General features: G+C 33.7%; 1 protein-coding gene across 1 annotated transcript; it reads left to right on the forward strand.

Moving 5' to 3' along the window:
* The first annotated feature begins 5,478 nt into the window (after window positions 1-5,478).
* On the forward strand, window positions 5,479-7,243 carry LOC141648881 (peroxidase P7-like). The gene is made up of 4 exons (XM_074457610.1): window positions 5,479-5,814; window positions 6,017-6,208; window positions 6,341-6,506; window positions 6,821-7,243. Exons 1-4 carry the CDS (start codon window positions 5,605-5,607, stop codon window positions 7,210-7,212), a joined length of 960 nt encoding a protein of 319 aa, XP_074313711.1. The 5' UTR covers window positions 5,479-5,604; the 3' UTR covers window positions 7,213-7,243.
* Window positions 7,244-13,013: the final 5,770 nt, after the last annotated feature.

The following is a 13,013-nucleotide window of genomic DNA, read 5'->3' on the forward strand; positions in this document are numbered from 1 at the left end:
ATTTGTATGGAATTCTTGCGGAAACTGAAAACCGAGTCATGTCATTTGATCAATTGCTAACTATACCCGAGCAAGACGATTGGGTATATAGTTATGGTAAATCGACAACATGTGTTTCGTTTATCCTTTCAATGTATAAAGAGGCGGGAGTGTTTGGTCCACTGTCTAGCTCCAGCCAAGTGACAGAATTCACTGTAAGTTCCCTGTTTCCCATATTTAGTGTACTCTTGGTACCTGGCAGTTCCTGTGACATAAAAAGATTATTAAAACTACCGTCTTACATCTTAGTGCCACTCACTAACCTTTAGTTAGACAATGAGTCTAGCATGACACGACCTTGCGTGAGACACTGAGACCAGACCAATACATCGATATGCAAAATGCAATTCTCCTTCCGTGTCATTCATTGTGAGGGGTATTTTAATCAAAGATAAACAAATGATTGGGACAAACCGACAAAGGGAGTAGTTTTTTACTTATAGAGCTCATGGGTTGTCAGATTGTCTCACATGTAAGACCGTCTCCGGTAATTTTTCTGTGGTAATTAGAATTTGTGGGTTAGTCTCACATGTGGAAGTGTCTAATCGGTGGTTTTGTGCTCTTTTAGTTTCCCTTTTATGAACTGCTGGAACAAAACTCCACGCTTGCCAAACTGGTGTAACACCGAGAATGGACTTCTCCCGTTTTGTCAGATTCTCGAAGAGTATCGCATGGAACTCCCTGAATACAACACCATAGAACCTTACGCTTACATGGATGAGAATTGTCCCTCCTTGCCTCCACATTATCAAAGGCCTCTAAATTGTTGATGTCGTGTAAGAAGTCGTATTTGATGTTCTAATTCTGTTGTTTGTACAAATTACTAACCATGTCGTCTTGTTATATCGGTCTGTTAGCGTTTTGTAAATAGCCGAGACAGTTATGTGAAGCAACAATTATTTTGAAAAAAAAAGACTATTATTAAGCTTCAAATCTCCAATGATTTATAACGCGTTCGCTCTTTTTTCTTATTTTATCCTACTGTTGTTAAGTCGAGTTCTTACAAATTCACATCACTTCCAATTCAATCGTCTTCATGAAGACATTTATGCAAGGGTTTGACTTAGTATGGTACCACCGCAAAGCTGGTTTTAATATGTTGGAACGATGTTGATGTTGAAGCAAGGAGCAACGGTGTTGTGGGTTGGATTTGCAGGTGTGAAGAGGGGCTGGTGCTGGTGGTGATTGCAGTTGTCGATGTGTATATATATGTACATGACTCTTTGGAGATTTATGTTAGGTAGGATTCAAAAATAAAACTCAATCTTTTTCGTAATTTACTTTATCTCTTATTTTATTAGCTAAAAAATAATTATCTTCAGTTGAGTTTATTATTAAAAATAAAAATCGTGTTTTAAAAAAGTTGGAGTCTCTAGAATTGCCTGAAAAAAACCTCTTTTATATATATACTAGATTTAATGCCCGGGCGATGCCCGGGCCAATTTGCAATATTCTATTATGTAAAAATATTCTAAGCTCTGTTCTTTTCAGCTTATTTTTAGCTCTCATTGAGAGCAGTCCAGTTCAGTTCAGCTCCATTTAGCTGAAAAAAAACAGAGCCCTTTTACTGAGTTCAATTAGAAAGCAATAAAGAGCAAGTAAAATCCAGTTCTCTCTCTAGTTTTCTCTCCCCCTTCTCTACAAAAAACAAAACCCTAAATCATCCCCCTTTGTGCCGCCGTTCTCCTCCTTCCTCACACCGCCACCCATCAACCCCCTACCTTGTCGCCGGGGATGGGGTCTCAAGATCTTTCTCCGGCGACCCGTCTCCTCTCTTCCGATTAACCCTCCCCCCTTTCTTACCCACACCCGGTTCTGGATCGTACGGGTCTGCCTGTTCCTCTCGGTCTGGGTGGTGTATGTGGGCTGTTCGGGTCTTATCGGACGAGTTTGTTGAGGTGATGTGGCAGGGTGGTGATTGGATCTGGCTGTGTTGTGGGTTGGTAGGGAGGCGGTGGGTTCCGCTTTTTTTTCTTGTGTTCCGCTTTGTTTCCTTTATGTTTTTGTTTAATTTCCGCTTTCGTTTTTGTTTCGTCTCTCTTTCTGAGGGCTCTGTCTCCGTCTATCGGAGGTGTCCTTCTCTCAGTTTGAGAGCTTTCGTTTTCTGGTTCGTTTGCAATTTTCTAATAAGTCAGCAGAAGATCAGCGTTGTTATAGATCGTTATATTGTTTTACATATTTTGTCCGATTCATGGCTACAATCAATCACGTCAGAAGAAATGGATACTCGTCAAGGAAGATTCGGAGACCCTCTTATGGATGAAAGCTTTTTGCGGCGAATCGATGATAGAGACTCTGTTGCAGTGTTTCATTCTTTGAACATGAATTTATTTCCTATGGTTGTAATCGATTTGTATCCGATTGAACTTGGCATATGTTGTAGATGTCGTATGACTTTTTATTAATGATAATGATCTTTTCTCAAAAAAAAAAATAAGAGCTGATTTCTTCTGATCTGAACATATAAAAGATACTCCCTATTTGTATTTTATAGAGGAGAAAAAAACTTTAAATAGTGTAACTAAATATCCAAATGCATAAAATAATGTCGATGCACATGCCTATTGTAGCTTGCGACATGTATAACGTAAACCCGAAAAAATGTTTTAACAATCGAAAAATAACGGATTGGAGGGAGTATGACTTATGAGATTTAGTGTTTTTATCAACTAAATGCAATTCTATCATCTATATATCACATATTTTATTATGTTCTAGTTTAGTAGCTTTAAGATAAGAATTTTAATCAAATAATATGATTCCCTAATGTAAATTTTTTTATATTAGTTTGAATGGTCAAATACTCTGTATAAGCTAAAGTGACATTTCGCTGTATATGTCATAATTATAGTTAATGATTGTATCTTGAGACGCCACCAAAACTAACGTGTTAATTCAAACTTGTACAAAATTCAACTACAAATACTGAGGCTCACTCACGCAAAGACTCAATTCAAGTTTCACTATTAATTTAACCGTTGATTTGTACTTCAGCAATATAAGTTCTCGTATTATCTTGATGATTCGAATAGCGCCAAAGTTAACCCCCATATTTTTAGCCAATTGTGAGATTAAGCCCATAACTTACAAATGTAGTAATTAGGCCCATAATTTTGATAAAAAGTGAAATTCAACCCAACTTTTTATTTTCAACCAAAATTGCACCGAAAAATTCAATTTCATTCATCAATACAATTTATAAGTATAGAAAAAAAACATCAATCAATAATTTTAACATTAATATTAGTTAATAATCACAAACATAAAACAAACAAAGGAAATATACTTTTGAATAAAGGTAGAAAGCACCGTCCCGGTAAATCATTCTACTTGCTACAATTAGAAGTATATAGCTTGCTTGCCATGGGCGGATTTATAGGTGGTGATGGGGGTGAACCCTCACCCCCATTAATTTGAGAAATAACAGATATATATTTGTTTGTGTGCTAAAATTATGTTAAACCTTAGTGGCTCACTGGTTGACACTATCATCCATCTTCAAAGCAACCTGGGATCAATCCCCTACAACTGCATTTATTTTTCAACTTTTAATTTTGCACAGCCCATTTATTTTTCTACTTTTAATTTTACACAGCCCAATGGTCCATGACCCGGGCAAGAGTAATTAAAAAGAGTTCTGAATATGTGGTAATACTTTATTTTTTTTCTTTTTCATTTTTTTCTAAAATTTTGACCTTTTCTCAATAATTTCGTTCTTGAAATTTTTTTCCTCAGTTTAAAATGATTCTTTCATTTATTATTTTGATTGTGTAAGCAAATTTTTTTATTTATGGAAAGCTTTCAAGTGAAATCTTTACAAATGTGAGTATCGTTCGTTTTTGTTTGTAAAATGATGTCCCATATGTTATTGTAATACAGTCTAATCATAAATATATTGACATTCATATTTATTTGTTAAATATGTCGGGGCGGGTCTGATCGAGTAATTATATTTTGGCGTTTTTTTATGTTATAAATTTTACTAAACACCCCCATTTCATAAATCCTAGATTCGCCAATGCTTGCATAAATCAAGCATACTGTTCGTAATATCCAAAAATTGTGCAGAAATTCTTCAACGACCAAACTTGCCAATTAGTTGCGAGTTTGCTACAATTTAAATGTCTTTAGGAGTAGCACACATTAATCTTAGGAGTATCCTCATTAAAGTATAAAATGGAAATTATTTCACAAATTAACAACCCTAATTCTCGTAAGAGACCGTAACAAAATAATGCTTTTATATCTAACATTACTTGCTCACTTCTTGTCAAAGCAAAATAAATGAATAAAGCATTATATCTAACATTCAAAATTTATTAAACTGTCAAATAAGAAATATGTGAAAGAGTAAAAAAGAAAAAGAAAAATCTAAATCACTCACCTCGTGTCAGAGGCCTAAATCCATCGTTTTTTCTTCTTCTACCCACTGTCATAGCAAAATAAATGAACAAAGCGTTACATCTAACATTCAAAACTTATTATATTATACGGTTAAATAAGCAAGATGTGAAAGAGGAAAAAAAATACAATACAAATTTCATTAGATAAAAGAGCAAATAGAAAGAAATAACGTGAAAGTTGAGAGTTGACAAAAGCCTTTCAAGCTATTTATAGTTTTAATGGGGAAATCCTTGTTCTAATCAAACAGGTGAGAATTGTACAATTGTAATTGCATTGACAATAGTAAATCCATTCGTCTCAAACTCTGATGGAATATCTTAAAAAAAAAATCCTTATCTTGTACTCTATCTCTAATCTTAATAGTAGTATAGTATTTAATAAAATAAATTAGCAGTAGTTGGTAGAGATAGAGTTTTATATTGCTCGGGTAGATCGAAAAAGCCGAACTCTCTATAATCGCTCGAAAAAAGCTTCCTTTAATAATATAGATAGATATTGATTGATTGATTTAAGGTGACGTTATTTGTCACTAAGGCTATTTTAGTCACATTTAACTATTTAAGGTGATAGCAACAAGCCAACAAAGGAATGCATTTAATTTGAAGGAAATTATCATTGAACAAGTATGAGTAAGAAACATTCAAAAGCAGCTCAAGAAGCCAATACAATATATACAAATTAATTAATATTTTATTAGAATGCATGGGAGTTGAATGTGAGAAAATGTTGACAACCTGATTGATTAGCACACTTAAGCATAATTAAGACGGTTCAAATATATACCAAATCACATGGTAAATTGCTTAGAATATCTCAAAAGGTGTCTTTATAATCACTATGTGGTACTCCCTCTATTCCAGTGATATGTTTACATTTCGTTTATTTTGTGAGGGAGAAATAATGAAAGTGTAAACATATCATTGGCACGAAAAGAGTAGTATTTAACACGTCGCAAGACTTACTGTATTAGGACACATAGTTAATAGCCTAGAGATATTACTTTTGTTAAACTAAAGCGTGTTCAGCCAAGTTGACTTGAATTGGTCATGTTTTAATGTTTATAAAGCATGCACCAAAAACCTTGAGCAATTATATCATCAAATAAAACAAATAAGAACTTTGAGAAATTTGTAGTCAAGAAAAAAGTTGTATTGTATTATTATGGCTTGTTCAAAGGTCTACTTTCTACTAGTGATTACTTGCCTTGGCCTCTTTCTAAATGTTGATGCCAATCTTGATCCTAATTATTACTCAAATACTTGCCCACAAGCTCTAAGTATTGTCAAACAAGGACTTGAAGAAGCTATCGCGAACGAGGCTCGTGTTGGTGCTTCCTTACTTCGAGTTCATTTCCATGATTGCTTTGTCAATGTAAGTTCACAAACGTTACAGTCAAATTTATAATCCCTTCTGTTCCTTGAAATTGCAACATTGGTTAAATATTTGTGTAGTATTTTAATGAAATGTAGCAGTTCCAGAGAATTGAATAGAGTAATAATATTTTGTGATTAAAACACGACTGTGGTTTATTCTATCATATTCGTAATTTTGTTATTTGGTAAATGCAAATTAGGGTTGCGATGGATCGATTCTGTTGGATAATAGCGCGACTATACAAAGTGAGATGCAAGCTAAAGCTAATAACAATTCAGCACGAGGTTTTGAAGTGGTAGATCAAATCAAGGCCAATTTAGAGTATGCTTGCCCTGGAATAGTCTCTTGTGCTGATATTCTTGCCATCATTGCTCGTGACGCTGTAGTTCATGTAAGTTCGAAAAATAATCTTCTAAATAATGTTTCATAAACAATATCTCAAAATAGATTTTCAACGAAATGATTATATAAAAAACTGTGTACATTTCGATATAATATACGAAGTATATAATGTAAATTGCAGTATGGGGGTCCAACATGGGAAGTCAGATTGGGAAGAAGAGATTCAATTACGGCGAATCGAGCCGGTGCCAACATGTCAATTCCAGCACCATTCTTCAATCTTAACAATCTCACATCTAACTTTGCTGCCCAAGGTCTATCATTCAATGATATGGTTGCTCTTTCGGGTACGCCTTCGCCCCGTCCCCTTTATTCTGTGCTTTGCAATATTTTTCCATGTTTTATTGAAAGGAAAAACAATTTAGACATAAAAGCTTGGAAATCATATTTTATACCACCAGTTCTATTAGTTGTATGGTGTAGAATCTGAGCTTTGTAATAAAGAATCTGTGTTCTATTTTAAAGAATACGACCTTTATTAGATAGTATCTGATTTCAACCATTTACACAATAAAAATATAACTTTGAAAAAGCTCATAAAAAATAAATCTCGATTTATTTTACTTTGGTTGTACCATGCTTATATACAATGTAACTGCAGGTGCTCACACAGTAGGATTCGCAAGGTGCACAAATTTCCGAGCACATATCGAAAATGACTTAAACATCGACACCACCTTGGCTACATCACTCCAACAAATATGTCCTAAGATGGGCAACGACGATGTCCTTGAACCCTTAGACATCCAAACACCGTTTGTTTTCGACAACAAATATTATCAGAATTTAGTGGTTAAAAAGGGATTGCTTCATTCTGATCAACAACTATTTAATCAAAACAAGGCGGATTCACTAGTCCTGATATACGCAGTAGACCAAGGCAAATTCTTTGATGATTTTGTTAAGGGTATGATTAAGATGGGTAATATTAATCCTCTTACTGGAAGTGATGGTGAAATTCGATGTAATTGTCATAAACCCAATTATTCTTGATATTATTAGCGTCTCAAATTCTTTGAGCTAAAACCAAAAATGTATTTTTGTGTGTATTACATTCTTTTACTTAAATTTTGTAAATTTCAAATCTGTCCAAATGTTTTATAGATGTGATGAACTTCTTTGATTTTTCTATGATCATGAAACTGAAAATCGTCAAAAAGTAAAATAAAATTATATTGACTCATTGGGATTTTCTACGTGATAACCTTGTGTTTCAAATTCTCCGTAATACCCTTTGTTTTTTAAAAATATCACTGGTATCTCTAAACTAAGTAAATAATTCTTAAAATATCCAAACTACTAAAAATGGAGTTTTAAAAATGTTAAATTTTGTAAATAAATATGGAATAAATGGTATTTATGTTAATGGTATATTGGTATGAAAAACTATTGAAAAAAACAAAAAATGTATAAAATGAATATTTAAAAAAGGTAAACTAGAGCATTCTGGGGATACCAGTGATATAATTTTTGAAAACTGAGGGATACACGTAAACTTCAAAAAGACACAAGGGTACTAAGTAGAATAACTCATGCTTCTTAAAGTGTGTGTAATTATTAATAATACTAATTTATATATATATGACTACAATCTAAAATATCGTGTATTTACACGGGATCTAAACTAGTTTTATTTAACAGTAATAATTATTAATAATTTCTATAACTATTTCAACATAATAATGTAAACAATGAACGTAATTAAGGTATTAAAATTAAATATGATTTCATTCTCCCAGTGCCTCGATTAACGACCAATTTAGGGGGGGGGGGGGGGTGTTTGTCAAAAAACTACCTTTATTTAGGGTTATTTGTAAAAAGATTAGCTTATGTTATTTTTCTTGCTTTAGACTACCTTTGTTTACTCTTTTTTTTGGTCAAAGCCTACCTCTGTTGAAAATATGGCGAGATTTGGTCAATTTAGAAACATTAACTTATCTCACATGACTCTGTTGACATCAAACAATCAGACGATATCATAGCCTTGATTAATACCATGTTTAGAGTGAAAATTATTGACTTGGCTTCTTAGAAGTGAGGTATGTTGCGGATAGTACTTGTATAATCTGTTTCTCAGGCAGCTAATGAAGTTTTATTTTTGTGGGATTGGGCAGCCATTGGCAAACAGCTCTTTCGCGTACTGAGGAATATTATCCTATTTTGCTGTAGACTTTTTCGCGTACTTGTGGACAATCTATTTAACTTACACGGTTTTATACATGAGATTCAGGATTCTCCATTTAATTACAAGACAGGATAAAATATCACATCTTCATCTCAATCACATTAATTTGGTTCTTTGGTTGACAATTTAGTGGTTTTGAATTTTTGATGTTAAAAATCAGAAATTCAGTTTATCAATCCAGCCTTCATATTCTTCATCAAATATAGGTGGTTGGTTAGCATCAAAGAAAGATATACTTTCTTCAAAACAAAGTTTTGGATTACAATCCTTTGTAATCCTAATATGTAAACATTATGTCAAAAAAAAAAAAAGGTATTTGTCCCTTTAAAAAAAGAAAATAGCCCGCCTTATGAGTTATGAGCCATACCCTGTGTGTAAACTACTTCTTCCCATCAAGACCAAAGGTAATATAAACCTACTTTTAACTAGTAACATTTGAGATGTACTGAAGTTTCATTTTCTACTTCGTATTATTCAAATTTAATCATTCAATACTCGTACATAACAACACAAAGTTTTTTTTTTTTTTTTTTTTTTTTTTTTTTTTTTTTTTTGAATAGGTAAGAAAACTAGGTTGATCCACTAGGATATGACCAACCTATCTCATCCTTTCGAATGAGGGAGGTAAGTTGAAGCCACCGGCTATCAAACCACCTCGAAAGAGTTGGACATGAATGTCCAATAGAAGCCATGAAGTCAGCAATCTTGTTGACTTCACGAAAGCAATGTTTAATTATCACTTTATCGAAAAAATGAAGGTCTAATTTCACATCCTTGATAATACTAGAAATTTCCCAAGAAATTTGCCAAGTACCTCGAATCGAGTTAATAACACATAAATTATCACCCTCCACAGTTAACTTTGAGATTCCTAAGTATTTAGCTGCTAAAATACCTTCTTTTAAAGCGAGAGCTTCCACAACAAGGATATTGTTGGATCCGCATTTTTTTGCTCCCAACAAAACGACTTTACCATTGTGATCTCTTATAGAATATCCTAAAGCAGCTTTATTACCTTCTATTCTCGATCCGTCAAAATTTAGCTTTAGGAAACCGTTTCTAGGTTTTTCCCACCGAATTTCTTCCTTACTAGAGTTGTTTCTAGCTGGCTCTTCTATCTCGGGATTGTTGAGATCCTTAAATCTAGTCACATTCCTGGTCTTAGTGCTATTATTACATAAAGTAATAAGTTTGCTGATACTTAAATTAACATTATTAAAGATAATATCATTTCTATGAAACCATGCATTCCACCAAATAAAAATAATCTTAATGAAATCATCTTTTGGAATTAAATTTTTGAGATAATTAAGTTTCGTTAGAAAACTTTGACTTGTAATATTATCATATTTTGACAAAAACTTGTTGAAACTAATAATGTTCAGGTCTTGGATGACAGACCCGATCAAGGGACATTCGTAAAATAAATGATCTTTGTTTTCAATAGGATTGTTGCACAGAACACAATGAGGTGGGACATCAATATGACTCTTAAGAAGTCTACTTTTCGTTGGAAGGCCGTCAACACAGGCTTTCCAAAGAAAAAATTTCAATTTTGGAGGAATATTCAATTTCCAAATCCACTAAAATTCACATTTATCAATAGCTTGATCGAACAAACCTCGCGCTAACCAAGTTGCTGTCTTGGTAGAGAAATTTCCATCTACGGACAACCCCCAAATGAGGGTATCTGGAATATCATTATATGGCAGTGGAATGTTAGTAATCTGATTAACAATATCATTATTCACTAAAATGGATAATTTACAAACATCCCATTGTTTGTCTAAGGTTATGAAATCTTTAACCAAAAGATTAGGATCACGGTTATTATCATCATCAACCATACTGCTTGTAAGTGGGTGTGAAAAAACCCAATTATCAGACCAAAACTTAATGTTGCTACCATTACCTACCTGCCATCTTAGTCATTTTCTAAAGAGATCTCGAAGACTCATAAGCTTATGCCATTGCCAAGAGGATACTGAGTTTGGCTTATGGTCAAAAAGTGAATAATTTCTCAAGTATTTTTTAGTTATCACTTTGACCCATATATTTTCTTTATCCATAAGAATTTTCCATAAGAGTTTCATTTGGAGAGCCTTGTTTGAGTGAAGTTTGAGAAGGAAGGTTAAATTTTTGAGTGAAGTTTGAGAAGGAAGGTTAAATTTTTGAGAGATCACTCGTTCATATTTTTAAGCTTTTCTAGTGATCTTTTTTATTAGTGTTGATCGTGTCACATTATGTCTCTTTAATTTTGTACCTGATTTTAAAATTAACTGTCCCATTTTACTTTCTCCGTCTTGGTTATTTGTTTACATATTCTATTTTGACTGTCTCAATTGTTTACTGATGGCATACGAATTTATGACCCAATACCTTAGTGAGGCCCACAAGGAGATCGTCCCATGATCCAACAGGCCCAAGCCTAAATCCGAATGCTTATGCTCAGATCGACGGCGCCGACTACCCAGAAGGAAGAATTACATGATGAGACACTCAATTTATTTTTTTAACTAAAATCAAAGGGAAGAAAAGCACTCCCAACACAATTTATGTTTTATACTCCCCCTTATTCGCTATAATGTTCTCTCTTTCCCGAAACGGATTATTCAAGTAATGTTCCATTTTCCTCTTATTTTATTCATCCTTCTCTCCTATCACCAAACCCCACACAACTCTTTTACTCTTATTTTATTACTTTTCTTAATGTTTTGGCCCACAACTTCTTATTTAACTCCTAATAATTCATCTTTCTCTCCTACCACCAACCCCACCAATATCCTTTATTTATTTTTAATAATATTCCTTAAGTATCGTGCCAAAGACAAAGGGGAACATTATAACGAATCGAAGGGAGTATTATATTATTATGTGATGTGAATTTATTTTATAAATTTGGCCATGACGTAGAAGGATACCTGCTACTTAGTATAATTAAATGACAAATAGCTAGAGAAAAATAATGTTAAATTAGACTTTTTCCAAGGGTTCCAACTTACGTAGGACTAAAGTAACCGGGGTTTCGACATGCATTGAAATAGTCCGTGATATTGGCAAAGAAATCATTTGTAGTTCCATCACCATTATGAGTTTATGACTAATTTACACAATTACATAAATTATAGCTAGATAAAAGCAAGGACGAAATAATTAAAGCAGTAAGGATCCCCTGTCCCATTCTTGTGTCCCATTGTGTGTGCCACTCTACTCACCTTTTGACACATCAGTTGTTGCAAAATAAAATATTGCAATAATTATATCAATTTCTTGATGTGTTAGAAGGTGATTGAAGTGACACACACATTGTGACACCAAATGAGACAGAGGATCCCCACTCTAATTAAAGAGGATTCCAATTAGGAAAATTTGGAAGAATAAATGCCCCTAATCTAAATGATGAGTGTTTACTTTTTTTTTTTTTTTCTTTTTTTTTTTTTTATATAAATAATAGAATAAGACTGCGTTATATGCATGTAAGACGACCTTTTTATGTAAGAAAACTATTCATTTATTATTATTGATAATTAGGCGTTTTTTATATAAAGGATTATTACAATTTTACCCAATAATTACTGATCGTTATTAGTCATACATAGACACATAATGTTGCGCTAAGATGTTAATTTTGGACTTCAACCATGATATCATAATACGAGTATTTTTGTTAAGATTGAAAAGCTTTTATTATAATGTACTGTATTTAAGGTGACATTATTTACTAAGAGCATCCGCAAAGGCGAGGCTCCCCATATTTTCTCTTTCTTTTTCTTATTCGTCCACCTCATTTTCCACTAACTTTTCTATTTACTCACCCCATTTCATAACTATATCTATGCAACAATGAGGTTTCCCAATTCACACACAAAAATTTGGGAACCTTCCCAAAAGTAATACAAATTGCTTTACTTTTTTTTGGGGACCTCCCCTACAAATAGTGGAGCCCCATTTTATGGGGAAGTTGGTGCAACAATGAGGTTGCTCATTTGAGGAAAGAGAAGGCAAATGGGGAGGTGATTTCTCTCCTTTGCAGATGCTCTAAGGCCATTTTAGTCACATTTAAGGTGATAGCAACAAGCCAACAAAGGAATGCATTTAATTTGAAGGAAATTATCATTGAACAAGTATAAGTAAGAAACATTCAAACGCAGCTCAAGAAGCCAAAATAATATCACAAAATCTCATTGAAGACGGCACGTATCCGTCACTTTGGAGTGACGGATACCATTTTCTCTCACAAATGACCCAAATAGAGGAGAGAGGGAAGCACATGGGGGTGCCCCTACCTTGTCCCCCTATCCGTTTTGTGAATGACATTACCCGTCACTTGCTCGGACCCGTCTTCAACAAGACTAACTGATATAATATATACAAATTAATTAATATTTTACTCCCTCCTATTCGCGGTTTTTCTTCCCCTTTGATGTGGGGACAAGATTTTAGAAGATGAATAAAGAATGTGTTCCGGGTGTAATTTCGGAGCAGTGTTATGACCACGTAAGCTTTGCTGAATGATGACTTTGTTTGACTCTTTCTTTCGGCCTCTCCTGAAACAATGAACAAACTGAGGGCTCGGCTTGGTACCGAGCGTACTCACTCCGACGCTCAA

The sequence above is a fragment of the Silene latifolia genome, chromosome 1 (genome assembly GCF_048544455.1).
Source record: "Silene latifolia isolate original U9 population chromosome 1, ASM4854445v1, whole genome shotgun sequence".
NCBI lineage: Eukaryota > Viridiplantae > Streptophyta > Magnoliopsida > Caryophyllales > Caryophyllaceae > Silene > Silene latifolia.

What these genes read in the sequence shown, in the direction of transcription:
- LOC141648881 (XM_074457610.1), top strand. Translation starts at nt 5,605, where the DNA reads ATGGCTTGTTCAAAGGTCTACTTTCTACTAGTGATTACTTGCCTTGGC. An exon ending in CTCGTGACGCTGTAGTTCAT is followed by an intron (nt 6,209 to 6,340) that starts GTAAGTTCGAAA and finishes TGTAAATTGCAG; the next exon opens with TATGGGGGTCCAACATGGGA. An exon ending in TGATATGGTTGCTCTTTCGG is followed by an intron (nt 6,507 to 6,820) that starts GTACGCCTTCGC and finishes ATGTAACTGCAG; the next exon opens with GTGCTCACACAGTAGGATTC.